Source organism: Simochromis diagramma, unplaced genomic scaffold (assembly GCF_900408965.1).
Source record: "Simochromis diagramma unplaced genomic scaffold, fSimDia1.1 OVJJ01000208.1, whole genome shotgun sequence".
Lineage (NCBI taxonomy): Eukaryota > Metazoa > Chordata > Actinopteri > Cichliformes > Cichlidae > Simochromis > Simochromis diagramma.
In genome coordinates this window covers 2,137,586-2,161,892 of record NW_024386789.1, presented here as the reverse complement: position 1 = coordinate 2,161,892, position 24,307 = coordinate 2,137,586, and the positions used below count along the sequence as shown (strand labels likewise).

The window sequence follows — 24,307 nt, the reverse complement described above, 5'->3', positions numbered from 1 at the left end:
TTTTACATTTGCTTAAATTATGTTTTCATTTTGATCTTGTTAGTTATTAAGTTTTTCCTGCCCATCTATTTCCCCCCCATGCCTAATCTGCATTTCTATGTTATCTCCCGTGTTTAGTCAGTTTTGTCTTTGTAGTTGCTTTTTTCTGTCAAGTTCATGTGTGCCTCAGTGTGCTTGTCACTTCCTGTTTTATTTTGATAGTCACTTGTGTGCCGTTAGATTATGTTCAGCTGTGTTCCCCAGGTGTTTCCTCTTTGCCACGATTCCCTCTTGTATATAGATAGTCTGTATCAATCTCTTTCTAGTGTCATAATCTCCTTCATCCCTCTACTGTGTGTTCTGTCAGTTTGTATTCCTGAGTTCCTGTTTTTGTCAGTCTCCTGCATTTTGGATCCTACCCCGCCTTCTTCACACAGCATTAAATGACACTTTGAAGGTCTAATAAAGGCAGTGAAAATACATGTATGTATGTATTGGGCTGTAAACAGGGTTAAGAATGCCAAACATAGTTTTTGTCTTGTTTCTTAGGTATTTATAAGCTGTAGATGATTTCACATTACTCTGCTGTGTGTTTACTGTAATTCTATTCAAATGGCTTTGTCAGGGGATTACTGGGAAGTGAAATACTGTAGCAGCTTGGCTTGGGATGAAGAAAAACTCAGTGAATTTGGTTTGTCTACTCAATTATAGCAGGAACACGTGCACATGGTTCTTATTTTAGAGAAAAGAAATGTCTCAGAATATTTCCCCTTTACTGAATAAGCTTCCACTATTATGGTTTTGCACAAATTGCTCTGACGGTTGCTGTGCAACAGCCAGTGAAATAAGGCTTGTTACATGCTACATTATAGTGGGACTGTACACTTAACTGCAGTTGTGTCGCATAGCCTGAGTGGTGTAAACATCCTCATTCTAGGTAATCTAAACAGTGGCGTCATGAATGTGTGGGAACCAAGAACATAATGATCATGATGCACACTGACCACAATATTCAACTGAAGTTGCTCACCATTTTTTTGTTACTTGCTTCCTTTTTCTGCTGATCTCTCAGTCCTTTTCTCCAGAGTCCTGCCACCCCCCCACCCTCCAGCTTCATTCCCTTATCCCCTCTTTCATTTGCCCTGTCTTTATAACTCCCCCTCCTGACTGAGCTAAAGGAGGAAACTGAGAGCAAAGTATGTGGAGTCCCTCCCAGACACTCCACTGCTGGTTAGTGAGGAGCCACTGCCAAGCAGGCAGGCACACTGCACCAGTGTGTCATAGTCTGTATCTCATCTTGTTCTGTTACCGAAACTTCCGATCAGCCAGCTATCCAAATCCTCTCAGGCTGGTGAACAGAAACGGAAACAAGGGAAGGGAGAAAATTACAGAGGAAGGGGGTGTATGGGGTACTTTGTTCAGTGGTGTAAAGTAGTAAGAGGGAAGGCTGCAGGGAAATGTGGGCTGGGTTACACTGGCACTTAAAAAGAAGCTTGCGTTGACTCCTGTGCATTTCACCAGCAGCCAGGCTGGGAGGCAAAGAAGGGAAGAGTGAAGGAGTGGATGAGACAACAGCTTCAGGGGAAAGGTGTACTCTCACTTCATTGAAGCAAGTGTATTTTTAGCCCTTCCACTCAACTACTTCACTTCACAGCTTTTTCTTCCACTGTGTCTTGGTGGGGGCTAGCCATGGGTACTGGTTTGGACAGGTTTCTGTGGTCAGTACTGCTGCTGCTGCCAGTCTTTGGGCAATCTGAGGCTCTGCCAGAAAGCTGGCTGCCTGGGGAATATTCAGACACCATCAGTGATGCACAAAGGTTCCTCAGTGACTACAACAGCACTGCCGAGGAGGTGTTTTTCCACAGTGTCTCTGCCAGCTGGAACTACAACACCAACATAACAGACCACAACTCAAAGCTTCAGGTAAGACATCTGCAGTCTCGAGCTCACAAGACAACTCGGTGGCCAACTCTTTCTCTCATGCTGATGTTTCATTGTCCACTGTACATCACTCTTGTCAGTACTAGCATCTTGTCACCAGAAATGCAGAGTTTTCTGGGGAACTCAGCTCTGCTTGACTTGGAGATTACTACTATTCATCTCTCTCCAGCATTGCATGCTCAGTTTCCTCCCAACGCAGCCAACTCTGCTTGCGCTTTACTAGAAAATAAATGAGATCTGAATGCCTGTGGTGTGAATGTCTTTAAGATATAATTCTAATGGGTCTCGCCTGCTCTTATGTTGGCCTTTTTTCTCGAGTAACTGTTTGCTTTATGATTCTTCTGCTTGAAGTATTTTGTCCTTATGGTAGCACTCTCTACTAAATGTAGTTTTGCACACACCAGTAGTCTTTATAGCCCGTTGTGGCAATATTTGCAGCCAGTAAAATGCCTTTTTAAAGCAATTTCAAAATGTGTTTCTTAGAAGGGAGCTGCGACACGTTAATATCAGATTGCAATTGTTCTAAAACTGCATGTTACCACAGGTTTGAGAAACAGTTGCATTAAAAGCTTAGGGACACGATAAAGCCAGTAAGGCAGCAGAAAAGTACAGTGAGACTGGAGTCTGAAACCAACAAAGCTGCTGCGGTGTGGGAAAATCACACCCATGAAATAGTCAAACATCCAAGTCCTGTTGGACAGCTGTTGAAACAGGAATTTGGTAAACTATCTAGGCTTTGAACACTACTTCCCTGACAAACACACACACAACAGGTGTCCCACACTGAACTCCTTGAACAGGGTCAATCTACAGAATGTGTTTTGTTCCGCAGGCTGCTTTTGTGATGGAAGGTGAAAGACAAGCAGCCTCGCACATGCTGCGCATGAGCATATTTTCCTCCTCTGAGTTTTTTTAAAAGAAGGATCAAAGTGAATCTGAGCATAGAACTCCATCTAATCTGGCAACCAGTCAGCTTGACAGAGACATTTTGCAATATGGGCTGCTCAGCGAATCTTGTGCAGTTAAATATTTTGAAAAGTCATATTTGCACACTGATCGTTCACAAAAAGCAAATATGTGCATAAACACACTTTACTTGTAGCTTCAATGGATGCGAAGGTGATTGTCATTGCAAGTTAAACTTTTGTACGTGGAGAGGATCAAATAGGAAAAAAAGTTAGATATCAGCAGATGTCAAAATCAGAGGCTTTGGCATCCATTTCATTACAAACATACAGAGCTTCTTTTTTTCAATGCTACTTGTATGTGTTCATATTATAGAAAATGTTGCATAACTTAGTGCACATTTTTCTTCGACATTAGTGTTTTTTGAGATGCAGATGTTTTAAAAATATCTTTAAAAATTGAAATGTAAAGTCTGTATTTCTGTAATCAGTTTAAATGCTAATAATAGGTGAGACAGCTCATTCCAAAAGGTAAAATTGAATTTAAATTTGTAAACTAATTTATTACTAATAGAAAATATATAAATGTAGCAGAAATTGAGTGCAAGCTTACAGAGAGAAAATGATTGAGAAAAATAGAGATTGAGAGGTAGAGCACAAAGGTCAGAGTTAATGCTTCTCAGCCGCACCGTTTCTTTGTTTTTTTCCCTTCTCCTGCAGCCTGTTATTTTAGGGAAGGCTGCTAAAGAAGCAGATAAGAAAGGCTTACAGTGGAAACATTACTTGTGAGAAGCTACTGTTCTGTTAGCATGTGTGTGGCGCAAATAATGGTTGCATCAATATGCGTGTGCAATTATTTTGTAATCTTTTTCATACTTATAGAAGCTAGTCTGATTTTCTCTACACCTACTACAAATAATAAAAAGCTGCAACACCATTAAAGGAATTCTTTACAAAAAAAAATCAGAGGTGCATATAAGATGCACAGTTTATAGAGGAGCAAATGAGTGTTGAATGGCACAGCGGCCTTGAGTGCATCCATTCTTCTGAGACTTATTGTTCATGACCTTTGTCTTCATGATTGCTATAAAAAGAAGCTCTTGACACTTATTGGAGCAGCAGATAAGCATGTGGACTTGAGTAGCTATAGTATTTTTTCCTTTTTAGAGATGTTATCCTTGAACAAGGGTTATTTCACTTAGCACTTGCTCAGTAGATAGGTAGAGCTCTTTATTGCCACCACGGGGAAGATGTATTGTTACAGCTATCAATAAACCAGCAACTTGAAGACATATTCTAGTTACACAGTTACAGGACAAAGACAGAAGGCTGGTAAAACAAATGGTTAAAGAACTGGAAAAATGATGACATTAGATGAAAAAGTAGAAATGATAAAGATTAGCTTAAATCCTTGCATCAAACTCCATGTTCAGCCATCCAGCAAATTTCAAGAAATCTGCATGATTCTTTAAGGGAGACTAAATGTAGGCTATTGCTCTTATTTTTACATTTAATTATTTATTTCTAATAGATTGTAAACATAAATATTTATTTATTTTATGTGGGAGTCACTTTTTAGTTCAGCCTCAGTAGTTTGACTGCGTATTTCAGTATGCCACTGTAGTTGTGCTGCTTGGGCAATACATTTTTTTCCGAGGACCCACACGAGAAACTGGGACTATTGTGGAGGGCCACACCGATAAGTGAGTCCTACTGAGTTGGTGCAGCCCTCCACAACAGTCCCAGTTTCTCGTGTGGGTCCACGGAAAAATGAATTGCAGACTCATGATGCAAGATGAAGAAAGACACCCGCGTTGCATAAGATATGTTTTACACGGATGCTGGCAGTTACATTGCTTTGAAAGTGCACTCTGGTCTATAATAGCAGCTTGTAAAACTGATCCGTCCTTTCATTTTCTGGAGGATGACAGTCTTCACAAAAACTGGCATGTGTTATAACAAGCTGATAATAAGAGTCCAACCCCGTATGACTTTGTGCCAACAGCTAGTTCCTACAGTACAGCTCAACAGAGACTTTCACCAAGTCTGAGTTTTCTCAAGTGTTCACTTATGCTCTTGACAGATATCAATAATTCAAATGTTTACAAAAAAAAAAAGAAAGGAAAAAAAAAAGAATGATCCTGCACCTTTGGCTTTTTCATGGTTTAAAAAAACACATGCCATAAACATTTTTGATAATTATTATTTATTGCTACCTCTTGAGAGACCTATCAATGCACTGTTTAAAATATTTAGTAGCCGTATCATTTACGTCTACCTTGTTTTGTCTTTAGGTAAGTGCATCTCTTGAAGAACAGGCATTCGTGGAGGCATGGGGGATCAAGGCTAAGCAGGTCTTCTCTTCTGGAGTTCTCGACACCCTTCCTGACCCTAAAGACAAAAAACTGATGGAAAAGATCAAGCTACTCGGTGCTGCCAACCTTCTCCCGAAAGAAAGAGAGGAGGTTTGTCTGTCAGATATTTAACGAGTCGGTAACCATGTTTGTGACACTGCTAAACTCTTTTGTATCTTTTTAAAAAAAAATTCTCTACAGTATAACACCATTCTGAGCACCATGGACAATATTTATTCGACATCTAAGGTGCACCCACAGCCAAACATCAGCTGGAGTCTGGAACCTGGTGAGTTCACTATAATAAATGCTCAGTTTTGAAGATCAAACAAGACAAGCAAATGATATGATGCAAGAATTTTTAAGATGTTCAAGGCGAAACAAGGCAGTGTTAAAGAATATGAACAAGTCAACGATGCCCGGGGAAGAAAACACTTTTAAGTGATTAAGATCTTATCAGCTTTTAAAAGTAGCAGGATGGGGATATTCACTTCAGGGAGGTCTCCAGGGGAAGTGCTGTGGTTATGTTGAGTGAAAATCTAGAGAAAAAACACATGGGTAGCTTTTAACTTCAGCAGTGTTAATTGTGAACAATAGTCCTTTGTGCTTTGCTGGCAAAAACTTCATAAAGTAACAGTGAGGCAAGAGTGCAAAACCAATTAGTTCTGCTACAATTTTTTTGTTTGTATAAGTAAATGCGTTCACTAAGGTGCAGTCCCTGTACTCGTTATTGGTTTCTTATTCTTGGAAATCATCCATCTTGGGTTACTCCATGACGCATTCCACTCACAAAAACACTACTGTCTCTATCATAACAAAAACTTCCAGGTGTCGCTTTTCCCTGCCATTTTCTGCGCAGCTCAACTCACCTTTTCCTAACCTTCATTTCCTCTCTCTGGGATTTTGAAGAAAATTGTTGGTTTAAGTAATTGTCAAAATAACACTGAGTTATCACAAGTCTTCCTGCTGTGATAACGTGAGCAGACAGAAATCTAACCACCAGCACATCACCATGTGTTCAGGAAAACCTGAAGCTTTTGAGTGTAATGCACCGGATTAGCATCTTCCTGATTGTGACACTTTTTCCACATCCTTTTGCATTTCTATTTTAAAGAGCTCACAAAGATCATGGCTAACTCCAGGAGCTACAAGAAGCTGCTGTATGCCTGGGAGGGCTGGCACAATGCGTCAGGCGTGCCACTCAAACAGTACTATCCAAGCTTTGTGGGGCTCAGCAACAAAGCCTCGCGAGCTGATGGTAAGTACTCCTTTCTAGCTGTTGATATCGAGCAGGAGATTCCTAATGGAGGGAAGAAGAAGCAAAGCAGAGAGAGGACACAGAAGTAGAAATGACCACATTAACATTTTTGCCCTGTTCAGGATTTCAGGACACTGGAGATGACTGGCGCTCTTGGTATGAGACTGAAACTTTTAGGCAGGACTTAGAAGAAATCTACAAGACCATTGAGCCGCTCTACCTGAATCTGCACGCCTTTGTGCGCCGCCAGCTCTACAACCAGTATGGCCCCAAATACATCAACCTTAAAGGACCTATCCCTGCTCACTTGCTAGGTAAAATGCATGCAGTATCCATCCAATATGAGCTACATGTACATGCATGCATTACTTAGGAGTTGGTTGGCCAAAAAAATATAGCAAAAAATGAGAAAGGGCAGGGTGGTCTTTAATTTGTAATTTATTACGATGTATTTATTTTTAACATTAATGTCTTTAACATAAACAGTAATTTTTAATCATCTGTAGTAAACACATATGCCATGGCCAATATAAGCTCAGAGAATTAGGATGCAGGCACACCATGGGAGTAGTATAATTCTCTTATCTCATTGCTGTGCATAAACATGCTGCAGCAGGCATTTCCTACAGTGCTTGTGAGTGGTCCACAACACAGTAAGTCAGAACTGTTGCTTAAGTGTGTTTTCCTCCTCACCCCCAGGAAATATGTGGGCCCAGACCTGGAACAACATTTATGATATGATGATCCCATTTCCTGACAAACCTAACATTGATGTGACTGATGAAATGGTCAGACAAGTAAGTAGGACGGGAAGCTTTTATGGAACTAGATTAGGTTAAAGGAGGAGGGGAAAGAACATTCTCTGGTTCTTCCAGACCATCAAGCTTTCACTGCAATTCAAATAATTTTGTCAAACAGCATTAATTGCGACTAGTCTGATTGTTTCCACTTCGCAGGGCTATAACGCCACACACATGTTTCGTGTGGCCGAGGAGTTCTTCACCTCTCTGGGTTTGGAGAGGATGCCTGAGGAGTTCTGGGAGGGATCCATGCTGGTTAAGCCTCAGGGTCGAGAGGTGGTGTGCCACGCGTCTGCCTGGGACTTTTACAATCGCAAGGACTTCAGGTAAAATGAATTTTAGTTGTGCTTCACATATTTTTCATTGCTAATAAAACATAAAATTCTATTCACATTGCATTCCCTATTTAAGAATTAAGCAGTGCACCACAGTCACGATGGAACAGCTCTTCACTGTACACCATGAGATGGGACATATTCAGTATTACCTGCAGTACAAGGACAAGCCTATGGGCTTCCGCAGTGGAGCCAACCCTGGTTTTCACGAGGCTATCGGTGATGTTTTGTCCCTTTCGGTTTCTACGCCCAAGCATCTGGAAACCATTAATCTTCTGGAATCTGTGACATCTGACATCGGTAATAGCATGAACACAGAAATAAAACCTTTCCATACCACCAACATCCCTTCTGGTGGGCTTCAGTACTATAACTAAGAAGGCTTCCGTATAAGGGCATCTTTTAGAAGCAACACTGCAACACTGTGTAATTTATCCCCAAGACTCTAATACCAGAAGTGTAATAAAATCCCGATTTTTATACACTCAGACAACTGAGATGAATTCTTATATCAATATCTTTTTTATCCTATTTGTTTGTTTGTCTGGTTTTACTAAATGACACTTTGTGTTTCTCTAGAAACTGACACCAACTACCTGCTAAAAATGGCTCTGGAGAAGATAGCCTTCCTTCCCTTTGGCTACCTTATTGACCTCTGGAGATGGGATGTCTTTAGTGGAAAGACCCCTCCGGAGCGTTACAATGCTGACTGGTGGTATCTCAGGTAGGAGGTTATGCATAGAAACTGTTGTACAAGTTAAGAGAATTGCTTGTGAAATATGTTTGGACAGAATGGTTTTCTTGATAAGCCTATAGTCGAGTAACAAAAGGCATCTTTGGGTGCTAGGCAACCAGCATAGACTCAAGAAAGTTAGTGCTTTATTCATCTTGGAGGGAAAAGATTGCCAGTAGGAGAAAAGAATTATAATGACTGACATGTGACAAACTGGTAATTATTAGAGCAGGGGTCTCAGATTTATTGGCTGGCTGGATTAACCTGTCTCTTATTTCTTTTAACAGAACAAAATATCAAGGCATCTGCCCACCCACCAGGCGTACAGAGGAGCACTTTGATGCTGGGGCAAAATACCACATCCCTGGGAACACGCCGTACATCAGGTAAGCATCCTGTGATGGAGACGATCGATTGGATTATAGATATTTTCAGGACAGCCATCTGTAAAGCACGATAGAGGCTCTGTCATGGTTTGGGGCTGGATTTCAGCCAGTCTGACAAGGAGATCTTGTCAGTATTATTGGAATTATGAAATCTTTAATCCACCGTGTAATATTATGTTATAGATTTGCAATGACTTACATTTTCAGCATGACAGTGATCCCAAACACACTGCCAGTACATTAAAAGTGTACCGGGATAGAAAAAAACCACAACATGGAACAAGATCAGTCATGGATCGGCCTCCCCAGAGTCCGGACATGAACATTATTGAAGCAGAGTAGGATCATCTATACAGAGAACAGAACAAAAGGCAGCCAACATCCAAAAAGGAGCTTTGAATGTCTCTCAAGAAGAAGTTTGGAGAACTATTCCTGAAGACTTCTGTGTTCAGGCTGTGTTGAAGAATAAAGACGATCATATTAAATATTGACTTTCATTGTTCAAATCACACAAACTATGTTTTTGCCTTGTGTACTGCATTTCCATGTGTGCAGACTTTGCACAGTACTGTATTAGTGCCTTAATAATAGGTATTGTGTGAAGGGCAACTCTGTGGCTGAAGTAAAGGCAGTGAACATGCAACAATGCCTGACAAGCTGAAAGTATGGTATTGTGTGCGGCACTTTATTGCGGTTTTAAAACAATACTACGGGCCTACAATAGCAGGAAATGTAGCAGAAGCTGGGGTGGTATGAGAAAATCCTCTGACTCCATCTGGTTTCATTTAGGAGATGGAAATAAAAATCACAGACACAGTTACTTTAACAGAAAAAGATTGCAGAGCTTTCATATGTGTGGCCTCAAACACATAATTTACATAATTCGTATCCTCTAAATAATCATTATTTTCTGTCATTTAATTTTTTTTACTTGTTTTTTTTCCTTTACCTTGTTCGGTATACGACCTTCATTTGCAAAAGTTAAAGCTTTTCTTTTCCCCCCTGCAGATATTTTGTCAGTTTCATCCTTCAGTTCCAGTTTCATGAAAAACTTTGCGAAGCAGCCAAGCACACAGGTCCCTTGCACACATGTGACATCTACCGGTCTGCGGAGGCGGGAGCCATTTTAAAGTGAGCTGATTATACCTTCAAGTTAAATACCAGGATTATAATTAATGGCTTATGGGGGGAAAAATAAAGATGCAATGCAATTTCACTCTTATCCTTCCAGGAAAGTCCTTCAGGCTGGCTCATCTGAAAGCTGGCCAGTTGTGCTCCAGGATGCTATAGGCACTAATAAATTAAATGCCAGCTCACTCATGAAGTACTTTGAGCCAATTATTGAGTGGTTGAACAAGCAAAATGTGAATGAGACGTTGGGATGGCCAGACTTCAACTGGGTCCCACCTATGCCTGAAGGCTACCCAGAAGATATCGGTAAGTTACCGGATTGAGCACAACAAAGATTATTTACATCTTATAAATGTCATCACAAGTTGCAGCATTAGAAACATATGAAACATTAGTTCGGTGACTTATTTTTAACTGACTTTCTTTTTTCCTGTTTACACAGACAAGAACACAGATGAGCTTGATGCGCAGAAGCTTCTGGAAGAGTACAACAGTACAGCTGAGGTGGTATGGAATGCATACACTGAGGCCTCCTGGAAGTACAACACCGACATCAATGAAGCCAATAAGCAGGCAATGGTGAGGCCCACTGACCAACCAGCTCAAAGGAGATTACCTTAACCATGCTCAAGCACCAGCTCTGCTCATAGTTTTGCTGAATCAATAAAATGAATTTTCTTGATCAAACTGTGTCAATGAATCAATAACTGATTGAGTTAATGTGTCACTAATAAATGCATGTGTGCATGATTCTAATTACCTACACACTGGTCCATCCATCCATCTGTCCATCCATTTGTTGATCTGTCCGTCCATCCATCCATCCATCCATCCATCCATCCATCCATCCATCCTGCTTTCATTGGCATATAATGAAAATTGTTTAATATAAAATAAATGCTATTCATTATTCTTCCTTAGCTTGAAAAGAACCTGGAGATGTCAGCACACACCTTGAAGTACGGACTGCAGGCCCGTCAATACGACACCACTGACTTCCAAGATGGCTCGGTCAAACGCATCATTAAAAAACTCAGTGACATCGAGAGGGCTGCACTTCCCTCTGCAGAACTGGAAGAGGTGTGAAGGAAATTCCTGTGTGAGAGTATTCAGAGCTGCTTGCTTGATGTTTAAAACACCTCTAAGTGTTCCTCAACAACGATGGACATGCAAAAGGGAGGGAGAATATAAGCTACCCCAATCAGAGACTATACATGAAATATATTTAAAGGAATGTCTCTTTGTTTTGACCCCACTTGCACCAATGTGAATATGTTGGCATTGTTTTAGGAAGGTGCAAATAACCCTACTCTATACTAAAAGAAATGCATTTATCTGATGAGGTCTTGGCTCCAGAGCAGCTGTAGAAATCTGTCAGATACATTTAATAAATGTCACAACCTGCTAATAATTTCACTTGGATCAAAAGTAGTTTTTTTTTTATTTTTTTTTACCTTTTTAGTACAATACGCTCCTGTCCAACATGGAGACCAAGTACAGCGTGGCTGAGGTCTGCAGAGAGAATAATGAATGCCTCCCTCTGGATCCAGGTATGACTATGGAAAAAAATGCTGCAGATTGACTTCCAGATAAATAATGGCTTTTGGTAGCTGATACACGTGATAAGGCTAACTAGTACAATTATTATCACACTGCCTTAGAGAGTATACAGTGAGCAAAGTTTGCATGATGAAATATTTTAAAATCTGTTTCAGATCTCCAGAAGATCATGGCAGAGTCCAGGGATTACGATGAGCTGCTATTTGCCTGGAAAGGATGGCGAGATGCTGCTGGCAAAGTACTCCGTCAGGATTATAAGAGATATGTTGAACTGGCCAACAAAGCTGCCACACTAAACGGTATGACATTTAAATGTAATTTTACACCAACTGTGAGATTCTTCATTAATCTGTCCTGCTGGAAAACTTTCAAAAGTTTGGCCTTGACGGAGACAGCAGTTATAGAACAGATTTTTTTCAGATGCATGGCAGTCAAAGTGTGGTTAGTATAAATAAGTGGAGTCAAGGAACTGCTTTAGTCAGTCCATCATATTTATACTCACCAGATACTTTGTTAGGTTCCGAGTTCAACCCCCTTTTGCATTCAGAGCTGCCTCCTCGGCAGAGATTCAACAAAGTGCTAGAAACATTCCTCAGAGAGGCATTTCACCCAGAGAACTGCTGCTTTTATTCTCTATAAAACTCAGAGATGGTTGTGTGGGAAATATCCAGTAGGTCAGCAGTTTCATAAATACTACAACACTGAAAACTCACTCATATCACCTCTCTTCTTCATTTAGATGCTCAGTTTAAACTTAAACAGGCCGTCTTGATCATGTCTTTATGAACTGCTGGCATATGACTGGCTGATGTGATTAAGCGCTTGCATTAATGAGCAGCTGAACAAGTGTGTCTAACAAAGTGTGTGTGTACATATACAGTATCTCCAAAGTGACAGAGCTGTGTGTACACACAGGGTATTTGGCTGATGGTATATCTAAACAATGAGGACATATAAGGATTTGCAGTAAACTGTCACACACAGATTCACATTTTATCAAGACCAGGAGTTAAATCATTTGCTCCACAGCACTTATCCTCAGCCAGAGTCCTAAGCTTCATCACACCCAAGGTTTTTCTTTTTCTTTACCTAAAAGAGCCTGAAAATTTTAAACAATTTGTCTTTTAAAAAATTGTCCTGTCAGGTATTTTATCAAAGAGATTTTTCCATTTTGCAGTGACACAGCAGAATGTATTATCACACCAGGCGGCTGACGTTATATAGTAATAAAAACACACTTTATCTTATATAGAGTTTAAGATTACACATTACTTGTCAGTGTTTAGGAAATGAAGACCTAATAAAAAGATATCTGCTATACAGTCAGCAGATTTGAACTATATATACTGTTAATTATTTACTAAAAATTGTTGGATTATGCAACATGCTAGGTGAATGTTTTACTCTCAAATAAACAGCAGCCTTTTTCTGACACCCCAGTAATATGAAATAAATCACTTCTCCAAATCAAAACACTTTACATGATGATGTTTAAAGTATTCCTCTGATTACTATTAAGGTGTTTCTCTCTGGCATTCTCTGTAGGTCACTCTGATAATGGAGCTTTCTGGCGTTCCCTGTATGAAACGCCTACCTTTGAAGAAGATTTGGAGACTCTGTGGAAGGAGCTGGAGCCACTCTATCTAAACTTGCATGCTTATGTTCGAAGGGGTCTATATAATAAGTATGGCTCCAACTATATCAACCTAAAGGGGCCTATTCCTGCTCATTTACTTGGTAAGTAATGCGATTTGACTGCACTCGAGGCTCTATATGGGCTTCAGATATTTAGCTTTTTTTATGATAGCAAGGTCACAGGACGGAACCACTTTTCAGCCAGCGTTTCACTTTGGAATCCCAAGTATTCTAACACTATAGACACAACTCTCCTTTTATGTCTGAGAGTAGCCCCTTCATATTCTGTCGTCGACTGTAGAAGCGTTTGGATTTAGCCAAGATTTAATTTGCTTTCAGGGGCATCAAGCGTGAGATTGTGTGTGACAGTTCCACATGGTCAGGGATTGGAGCGACTCACAGTCCTAAATCCCACTTGGTTAAACACTGGCACAGCCGATGACCTTCTACCTGACTTCTTAAGACTAAAAATATGGAACATGAGTACTGTTTTTTCTCTTTTTCAGGCAACATGTGGGCACAGACGTGGTCTGGCATAATGGATTTGGTCATACCCTACCCAGACGCTACACAGGTTGACGCCACCCCAGCCATGGTGCAGCAGGTGAATGGATGAATGAACCAGCCGTTGCTTTAAAGCCATTACTGCACACTTCCAAATCCAAGGAAGCATGCAGAAAACATATGCAAGCATCTTTTCTTACAGTCTTTCTCATTTCTCTCACTCAGGGATGGGATGCCATCAGAATGTTTCAGGAATCTGACAAATTTTTCACCTCACTTGGTTTGGAGCCAATGCCGCCGGAATTCTGGAGCAAATCTATGCTGGAGAAGCCGTCTGATGGACGCCAGGTGGTGTGCCACGCCTCTGCGTGGGACTTCTATAACCGAAAAGACTTCAGGTTGAGCCTAACCTTTTTCCCCTTCAAGCTAGAATCAAGAGACACGTAGCAGCCTGGAAGCCTTACCAAAATCTTACAGAATATCAGTCAAATCTCAGAATCTTTATATGATACATAACAAAGGCACTCCCTGAAGAAGCCTGACAATGAAATGGGATGGCATGTACGAAAAACTTTTATAGTCTTCTTCTTTTCACGCATGTTCAGCTAATGTAAGAGCCTCATTTGCTTTCTGTTCACTAATACGGTTGGTTTAGAATCAGCAACTGCCCTAACATGCTGCTCCACTGTGGCATCCACCTCAAATCTTCTCCAACCTGTGCTCATTTCTAATATAATTTCCAAACTGTTGGAGATTATATTATATGTCTCTTTCCTGTTGGGCTGCCACAGTTTGTCCTCAAAGAAAAACTATTGGCTCTGAGAAGGCAAAGATAGGCATGGCTAAGTAAAAGGGTATTTTTGTATTACTTTGGATATTGTTTTAGCAGAACATGTCAACTATATATGTTTACTATGTCTATTATTAGTATTATTTGTGTGAGGTGGAGTCATGAGTTTGTCTTTGAAACATTTTCATAATTTGCTCTAATGATCTCTTTGTTTGCTTCTCCAGGATCAAGCAGTGCACTGTTGTCACAATGGATGACCTGATCACCGTGCACCACGAGATGGGCCACATTCAGTATTTCCTGCAGTACAAAAACCAGCCCGTGTCCTTCCGTGATGGAGCCAACCCCGGCTTTCACGAGGCCATTGGAGATGTACTTGCCTTGTCTGTGTCGACACCCAAACATCTGCAGAGCATCGGCCTCCTGGACAAGGTTGAGAACAACTATGGTGAGTGATGCTTGCAACAAAAGCAAAATCTTCGAATGCATGTTGCTGTATTACAGCATATGATTTTGGCATTTATAAACACCTCATTTAGAGAGTGACATCAACTTCCTGATGAGCATTGCACTTGACAAGATTGCCTTCCTACCTTTCGGCTACCTGATGGACCAATGGAGGTGGAAGGTGTTTGATGGACGCATCCCACACACCGAGTACAATAAAGAATGGTGGAACCTCAGGTAAAGTTTATATCACAGAAAATGCATTTATTGCATTCATAGATGATGATTCACTAAGGAATTATAACAAGCATCTTTTCTTTGTATTGCAGATTGAAGTACCAGGGATTGTGCCCACCTGTAACACGCACTGAGGAGGACTTTGACCCAGGTGCAAAGTTCCACATCCCAGCTAACGTTCCCTACGTCAGGTAAGGCTTTCTGATTCTCAAGAACAAACGCATGTGATATTTTATCACCGATAAGTGATAAATGATTCAATACTCATGACCTCATCATGATTGAAAAGATAAATATGCTGTGGAACACAACACGATCTTACTATTGTGCAGTAGCACAACTGTACACTGAGCATAGTGCTGACCCTACTTTTTTTTTATCATCTTCAATCAGGTATTTTGTCAGCTTCGTCATCCAGTTTCAGTTCCACAAAGCTCTGTGTAATGCTGCCAAGCATAATGGACCTTTATACACTTGTGACATCTACCAATCCAAAGAAGCTGGAAAGCTCTTAGGGTTAGTACGCACACTTACACACACGCAAGTGGAGACGCTCATATGTATGCTATTTTTTTGTTTTCAGCACTGGCAGTTTAATTGTTTATCCGAGACATCCTTATTAGTTATCCTAGTCTTCTCTGACCTTCTCTCTAACCTTTCTATTGCTGTTTTCAGTGATGTAATGAAGCTGGGCTTCAGCAAGCCCTGGCCTGAGGCTATGGCTATGATCACTGGCGAGTCCAAAATGAGTGCCCAGCCACTCATGGAGTACTTCCAGCCTCTCATTGAATGGCTTGAGAAGGAGAACAGCAAGAACAATGATGTTCGCGGGTGGCCAGATTACGACTGGAAGCCTTTTAGTATGTTAACAGAAACACATACATGTATTCACTCATCAAAACTTTGCTAATAAGTTTTCCATAGTCAAGGCCAAAAGTTTCTGAACACCTACTCTGAAAAAAAAAAAGAAACACACATGGGAATTCTTTGTGTGTGTGTTTCTCCTCTGCTGCAGCTGAAATGAATCTCCTACTCATTTTGTTTTACAATGCACACACTCTGACTGAATTGATAAAAACATTACTAAGAAAGTGAAAGAAAGGCCCTGGTAGGGATAGTGGAGAAAAGTGAACGCATCTCTTATTGGAGAGATTAAATTATGAAACCAATAACTAGATGCAAAACTAAATTAATTAGTATGGAAATGATTTTTAATGCTTTTTAAAAGTATTAATTTCATTATTATCTTTCATTATTATTATCTGAAACTAGTACCGACACAGAAATGTTGTTACACATGTGCATTGTTACTCACAGAACAACAGCAGTTTTCTAATTAAGACATATCAACCTGCGCCACCTCTTGGTATGAAGAGGAATAGCTCTTGTAAATACCTAGCTACTGCTGGGCCTCTTGTTGAAGCAGCTTTTACTGATCTCTGTAGATGGAAACGTTTCTTCCCCATAGCTTTCCAAAATAAGCACAAGAAGAAGCCATTTGAAAATGACTGCACACGTACCCTTTATGTTTTAATTGCTGAGTGAAAAACAACCATTTAAACATGTTTGTATCTCCAACAGGTGAAGCTAAAACAGTGGATTTCCTGGGTTTAAATGTGAACAGGTCGGCTGCCACAGTCGGCCAGTGGATCCTGTTGGCCCTCGGCATGCTGCTATTGGTGGTCACCATCCTTATGGCCTACATGTACAGGAAGGCAAGAAAGCCTGAAAAGTCCTTGTCTACTATGGAGCTGAAGCAAAAAGATTAGCCATGTTTGAAGACTGAACGACGAGAGTGAAGCCTGACTTACTGTAGCTGGCACAATACCAACCTCAATGTGAACATCAGTGTTTTTTGTGTACTGCACAACATCTGAACAAATTTGCTCCTCATGTTTTGTCTGCCTACCAAGTTTTGCATATTTATTGTATACACAAAAACACAAAATTCCTTACTTGCCTATGCAAAAGAACACATGCAATTTGTTTTTGTAATTTATTTGTAAGCTTTGATGTTAAAGAAGGAAGAGTTTTAAAATGAAAAAATGAAAATTTGTAAAGTCATTCATTGTGTAAGTGTTTCTGAACATTTGATTTTTTTCTAATAAGTTGAATCCTCAGCATTTCTACAATAAAGACATTAAATATTTATTCTGCCTCTGGAGACGTGACATGAATGAATTACAAAAGTTATTAAAAACAATTTCATTACAATAAAAAAAAAATGCACAGTAACATAAAAAAAGGCAACACCACACGATGAAAAAAAAAAGAGCTTGTGCACTGTTTTCAGCCCTTCCCTCTTTACTCACAGAGTCAATACAACCTCTTTAGTGGCTACAGTTGCACAACAAAATACAGTACCTGCAGGCTCTCAGGTAACACAGACTGGAGCAGTAAAGCAACACTTAGTCCCATCAGAGACTGTTTAATAACAGGCTTATAACAGCAGTCTATCATTGGTCTTACAGGTTTACCTTAACGGGGGCCACAGAGGCCTAGAAACAATCCAAGAGAAGGCTTACTGTCTTTTAAAAATACAAAGCTCAGTGACAGTGAGAAAACAAATTCATTAAAACAGTCAATTTAACGCAACTTGTTACTATATACAATTTATACGTACCTATGTATACTGGATCGTAAAGTCTCCACAAAGACATCATCCTACTAAACTAATCCAGTGTTGTGACTCCCTGTATGACATTCTTTAGATATGTATGTTAATGTATTAGCCTAAGATGATGTAATAAATAATAGTCAAGTTTACTCCCTGACTAAATCAACACACAGACATGAAGCTATTGCTTTTCAACTTGTTACAAACCTGCTTTCAGCGTTCACTGCTGTGGAATTCAATGCAGGAAATTACAGTGCATCCGCTGGGGCTGTTTATGCATTTGAGGCTAGCGCCAAAACTATTCCAACGCAAAGTCATTGTGTTCTAAGTGTAGGGGTTGAAAATGATCTACAAATCAGCTTATCTTGAATTAAATCCCTAACAGAGTCACTGACTCCTGACCACAAAGTGATAGAAGCAGAAAGGACATTTACAATCACAGATTAGATATATACACTCAGATTAGATATGGAAATAGGCACGGTGTGAAACAGCACAACAAATGACCAGCAACATTTCTCAGAAATTTTAGGGGGAAAAAAAGATATAAAAAAATACACATACAGAAAAAAAAATTCAGTACATTAGCTCCTACAACACAATCAAAACCAGTTACTTTTGTATGCGACACAGCTTCTAATGTACAAAGTACATGCGCATTCACAAGCGCTTAACAAGTTACAATCTCTGGAACAAAATGTTCAGTGTATTGCACAAAAAAAGAGTCTATAAAAAATAAAACCATTACAAAAAATGAATGCACTATCCACAGTTGGTCCATGTTGGTCCACGTGGCTCAGTCTAGCCCAGGGTTTTTTGGCCTCTTGACACTGAGCAGTTCAGGGTTTAAAACAAAGGCCTCAGTAGTAGTAATGCTGCATCTCTGTCCAACTTGTGATCCAATACTTTTTCTGTGGCTCCTCGGGCTGAAACCCCAGATTGAACTGATAACGCTCAGCCCTGCGAATTTTCACTCCCTGGTGTTTTGGCATTATTCTGTAGTAGATGGCTCGCTTGAAGAAGCCAAGCTAGCAGGAAAAAAAAAGAAAGGAAGAAGGTGACATTAAAAAGTTTGAGAGCTGAGTTTTTTAATGGCTTAAGAAGAAGATTTAGGATTCAGAAGCTGAGTAGATTCACGCTGACAGAGACAGAAATACGCACTACCCTGCTGATTAAGGGAGGATTCACATGTGTGTGTTCCTTTAAGGTATATCCTGTTATACAGATACCTCGGAAGTCAGATGTCAATCCTTGGGAGTGATGTCACTTCCAAGGTGACTGCATTCCAGTTGTAAAGTTGGAAAAGCACGTAAAAAAATGTTTTTGTTCTGCTTCTTAGCAAGGTAGAGCCATTCATTCATTTATTTAGCCAGTCATAAATACACAACGGTGGCAGCAGAGATCAAATGTTTTACATTTTTGCTACTGTTTTTCTTCACTGCCACCATCTTGTCAAGTTAGGTTTGGCTGCTTTGGTGTGTTCCAGATGAAAATTCTAACTGGGAACTCTGAAATTCCGTCTTCCAACTTAATCTGGAATGCACTAAGAGTTGCTGGTGCAATCATCGATGTGGCATCAACCAATCAGTCCCAAGGCGAGCTAACAGAGCTTGAATGAGCATTTAAACAAGCTAGCTGTCTGTTAGCTCTCTTTGTTCATATGCTACATGGTGATTATTTATAGCAAGCATAAACGTCACCAGTTTCAAGCCAAACAAAAAGCTGTGCAAGCAACTTCCATCTCTCTTAATAACATTATTATTTTTATTATTATAACATTATTTTTCTCAAGTATTCAGCAAAAGCAGCGCAAGGAAAGCCAGGCAGTGTATATATGTATATGTGAATCCTCCCCAAGATGGAAAAGAAGCAGTGAAAAAAAGTTAGCCATACAGAGATCAACAGTGCAGTGTTAGCCTGCAAGGAAAGCAGTCGAAGTGGTTAGTTGAATCACATCCCAAGCTCGGTGCTGTCACTGACAGCATCTACAGAAAAATCCTTTCAAAGGGGTGTTTTTACCCAAAAGCCCCAATGGTGTATGCTGTTGGGAGACATGGGGCCTCAGTAGTCCTCAGTTAGCCTCTCTGTCTCAGAGGGCTGGATCTTCATCTCAGCCTTCTGGGCCTTGGCCTCATACATCTCCCTCCTGCTGGCTCTCTGGAAGAAGCCACACTGGAGGAAGGCGCATGAATTCTGGGGTTAGACTAAGGTGTCAAAACAGAGGTTAAAGCTCAATAAAACACAATCTCACCTTCCATAGTATAAGAATGATGATTCCTAGCAGTGCAATTCCTGCTACAGCTGCAGAGATGATGATCCACAGGGGAAGCTCATAGGGCGTCTCCACCCTTTCCTCTGGTTCTATTTGTACTTTGAACTACAAGAACAGTGAAGAATGTAATATATTATCATATCATAAGCATCATTTTCATTCCTGCCATCATCATCACATACCAAGACCGTCTGACTCTCCATCTTGATGTTTGATTGATTATTAATAAGCTTCAGTGTGGCTTGGCCTTTAACTTCAACTACAAATGCATCAGAATAGTCCTGTAGGCACACACAGACACAACATCAGAACATTTTTCCAAATGTCAGGGCATAAACAGTAGAATAGGATTGTTATTTCAATCTGCACTTATTTATATTTGGTCATATAGCTCTTTTCTAGAATAAACTCCTTCCACGTGTGTACAAGGAAAGCATGCAGTGGGTAGGAAGCACCTCCCTGCCCTTCTATTTGCACACATGGAAATTCTGAGGCACGGACATGCCAGAGAAGAACACAGACAGCAGATATCACAGTGATCAAGTGAGACACAGCATGAATAGAAGACAACGTGTTAAAGTGTGAAGAAGCTTACACAGCACCTTGCCAAGTGAGTTTTTGGCCTACCAGATCTAACAGCACACTTGATATATAATTAAAAAATCACCATGAATCTACAATATATATTAGCTGGGGAGCTCACCTCTAACATTGTACTATTCCACAACCGGGATCGGATATAAATCGTGGCTGAATTCGAAACATTGAGCAGCGGGCAGGTAAACGTCACACACTTTGCTGTCCCCTTGGAGCAATCCTTTAACAGGCAATAAGAAAGAAACTCTATTAGAGAGTGAACAGATACTGACAGTTAAAACTAGATTTAAAAAGAAAAATCCTACTATCTACAATGGATGACTCAATTTGTATATTAAATGTTAATCCTACTGACGTTGGTATTTGCCACAGTGTGAGGTTGTCAGTCCACTTATTTTGAAAGATATTAAATTCTGTACACAAGACTCCTCACATACATATGTCACACATATACGCATGATTATGTTAAGGGAATATAAAGCTAGGACTTACCAACTGGTACCTCTTTTTGGGAGTAGAAGACAGTGTGACTGCTGCCTGTGGCTCAATAATATTTGAATGGGTCACGTCATTCTCACCTTCAACTCTAATCTGTCGCTTAGTACGCTTAGGTCTTCTCTCTGACAACTGCAAGATGGGAGAAAAAAAAGAAGAAAGAAAAAGGAAGAAAAAAGAGGAAACAGAGGAGACAGAGACATTACATCAGAGGGTTAATTACTGGTTTGATAAAGACATTACTACATTTTTCTCAGAATAGCATTGTCATTTCAGCTGTCTATATATAGGCTGCATACACTATGGCTTTCTATTTTGGGGCTTTGTGAGGTCTGTGTGTGGCGACAGATGTTTTTTTCCAAAATGTATTTCTGAACAGTGGTTTGGCATTAAGACCATTTTCACACCACTTTTCTAAAATTGACATTTATTCACACTGCGCTGACTTGAGTTCATGCTGACATCGGCTTGAGCAACACTCGTAACAAGTTGATGACCCACCTAGATTACAGTTTTTTACAGACGCTAGGACACATTTCTCAATACTTAAGTCACTTTTGCAAAACTCCTCACACAGTGAGCACAACAGAAGTCTATGTGGGCTAAACTGAGGGTCAGTTATCATTGTTTTGGCACAAAATGCATTCAATGACTACATCTCTCAAATTTCATGAATTATTTTCTCACTCAGACACAACAACTGCCAAAAATCTTTGTACGTACAGGACATTTTGCATGTGCTTACATACTGTTTTCAAAACTGTTAAACTTATGGCCAAAACAATAACATAATGCAAAACTTAAAAAGACAGCAAAATTCAACAGCAATATTTTATTGAAACATATTTTAAATCTAAAAATGCAGTTTAACCAGCCACAGCTTATTCTCATTGTAGATGAACATCTACACAGGTGTTACTCCTTCAATTGTTCAACTCCTTCAATTCTGGCATGCCAGAAGATTCTTTCCTAGGTGTATTGCCCTAGATGACATAAGATGTGATGTGGATGAGAACCTGTGGCCAAATGGAGAAGACCGAGTAGATTAGCATTACTATTGTATGTGTATCAGTGGATGGTGTGTATACAAATTCTTGTATTTTGGGATTACTTAGTGCAAAAAAATAAAAATACATAAACAAATATTAACGAATTCTGCATGATGTCTGATTCATTCCAGTAACATATATTGAAATTATAAACAGAGATGTGTCCTTGTTTTACACAAGACAACACTGTGTAATGCTACATGTTGTTAGTGTTTTTTAGGTCATTGTTTTGTGGGTGACAAAGTGTGTTTGTCGGCTGTCAACCTTTGCTAGTGTTCTGGAAGAATGAGTTTATTTGAGACCTGAATGAAGTGTTTTGGTAGTTGTAGTGCATTTTGAATGTGAAATGAACTGCTTTGCCAAGCTGAAGGTCAGTTAGGAGAATTGTGTGAAGAGTTTTGCAAAAGTGACCTAAGTATTGTGAAATGTGTCCTAGCGGCTGTAAAAAACTGTAATGAATTCATGCTAATGAATTTCTCAAAGGTTGATATTTGAGAAATTGTATTTAGAGGTAAGGTTCATGGGTTTAAAATATATCTCACAGTTTATGGTTCAGTACCTGATGTTTGTTTAAAAAAAGTAATGATAAGCCTTGGCTGTACTTTCTGTTTAGTGCTAATGAGTAAAAGCTAGCATGCTAATGTGCTAAATAAAGATGGTAACTGAATTAAACATAAGCACTTTAGCTTTTTTGGATGCTGATGGAATTTAACTCAGAGTATATGTCATATATTTAACTTTAAACTGCTGTTTAATTCTCTGCGTCTTTTGACACTGCCAAAGAGACTATGGAGTCCTCCTTGTTTAAATACCGCAGTCGTTGGTCAAACTATTCTTGACACTGTCACTTCTGTTCTAAACTGAAACCTAAACAATGGCTGAATGAAACCGTTCGCAGTGTCAGATGAGACCGCAGGAAAACAGAACATCAATAGCAAAAGGTAAAGTACAACTGTTTTTTGATATTCTTAAGGAAAACTTCACGTTGTTATCAAAGACCTGTAAAAGCTGAAAAAAACCAAGCAGATAATATTTTTAACAACTGTCACAGACGCTTAGTGAAATTAACTCTTTGATTAAAATCCCTCAACTTACTTAACTCATGACATGTTTCAACGAGGTACATCGTTTTTTTTTTGTTTTGTTTTTTTCAGTTTCAGTGATTGCTATGTGGAGTTCCCCAAGGTTCGATTCTGGGGCCAGGCTTGTTTTTTTACCTTTACAATTTACCCCTAGGATCCATTTTAAAAAGACATGGCAGTTCTTTACACTTTTATATTGATGATCATCAAATTTACCTACCCTAAAAAGGTCTTTAAAAAACACAGAGTGTTTCAGGGACATCAAACCCCTTGATGGCTCTATATTTTTAAATATTCAATGACAGTAAAACTGAGGTTGTGATACTTAAACCCAGTGATGCTGGCATTGCCTCAAAATTGGGCTCTGTGGAACCTTATATTAAGCCCACTGTAATCAACTTTGGAGTTCAAGTGAACTGTGATTTTAAACTGGATAAACATATATCCATAAATATACAGCTTTATCCATCGTCAGATCACTTAGTGATTTTGAGAGTTATAGAAGTGTTTATTTGTATGTAAAGCGTACATATTTTAATTATGTTCTTACTGTGTGAAATTAATATTTTTGGTCATTTTTTTAATGTGTTTTATAAATAAGGTTGCATCAGACTGAACTGGATTGAAGGTACAGCTAGCCTCTCTGTATGGCTTCACAGAGAGGCTAGCACAGATGTTGACTAACTTTTATGTGACGCTCAAGTTTTTGAATGTCTTAAAAGTTTGATTTGTGCATTTTTTGTTGCTGTTAAGTTTTTGTTTTTGGTCTTACTCTGGGTCATCTTCACAGATATCACACGTTTCAAAAAGTGTTAAAAAGAACCTTACAGTTAGGTTAAGCATGTTGACCACATTTCCAGGAGGTTTACACTCCGTTTCAGAATCCCCCTGAACAACAATCTTCGTCAGGTACAGCAGCCACTTGCCGTTTGCTACCTCACAGGGCCACTCAAACTCCACAGCCAGGGTTGCTATGTCTTGCAGCGATTGTCCCATTGTGTTCATCTAGAGGTGGAAGCAGTCAGAAACATTAAAAATAGAAGTGAAATACATCAGATGGTATGAAATAACAACATGGTGACTGTAACTCCTAAACAGTATCCACCCCTGCTCACACTTAAACCACAAACCATGGCTGACACAACAATCCACAGCCGACGCAATATTAAACTTCTGAAGTGCTGGCTTCAAAGACAGGGT

General features: G+C 39.7%; 2 protein-coding genes across 2 annotated transcripts in view; one reads left to right on the top strand and one right to left on the bottom strand.

Annotated features, from left to right (window-relative positions):
• Nucleotides 1–1,213: 1,213 nt before the first annotated feature.
• ace (angiotensin I converting enzyme (peptidyl-dipeptidase A) 1) lies at nt 1,214–17,343 on the top strand. Its single transcript, XM_040023293.1, has 25 exons — nt 1,214–1,902; nt 5,120–5,290; nt 5,381–5,468; nt 6,294–6,437; nt 6,560–6,751; nt 7,137–7,234; nt 7,394–7,563; nt 7,649–7,872; nt 8,152–8,296; nt 8,593–8,691; nt 9,700–9,822; nt 9,923–10,128; nt 10,265–10,401; nt 10,744–10,902; nt 11,285–11,372; nt 11,538–11,681; nt 12,928–13,119; nt 13,524–13,621; nt 13,747–13,919; nt 14,536–14,759; nt 14,851–14,995; nt 15,088–15,186; nt 15,389–15,511; nt 15,671–15,855; nt 16,577–17,343. Exons 1-25 carry the CDS (start codon nt 1,669–1,671, stop codon nt 16,762–16,764), a joined length of 3,849 nt encoding a protein of 1,282 aa, XP_039879227.1. The 5' UTR covers nt 1,214–1,668; the 3' UTR covers nt 16,765–17,343.
• itga3b (integrin, alpha 3b) overlaps nt 17,277–24,307 on the bottom strand; it is a 31,197-nt gene continuing 24,166 nt past the window's right edge. The window contains exons 20-26 of the mRNA XM_040023294.1: nt 23,936–24,112; nt 20,974–21,108; nt 20,588–20,701; nt 20,067–20,165; nt 19,864–19,989; nt 19,632–19,784; nt 17,277–18,640 (exon numbers count right to left, since the gene is read on the bottom strand). Coding sequence (XP_039879228.1) covers nt 19,674–19,784; nt 19,864–19,989; nt 20,067–20,165; nt 20,588–20,701; nt 20,974–21,108; nt 23,936–24,112 — 762 coding nt within the window. The 3' untranslated portion in view covers nt 17,277–18,640; nt 19,632–19,673. The remainder of the gene's footprint in view (nt 18,641–19,631; nt 19,785–19,863; nt 19,990–20,066; nt 20,166–20,587; nt 20,702–20,973; nt 21,109–23,935; nt 24,113–24,307) is intronic.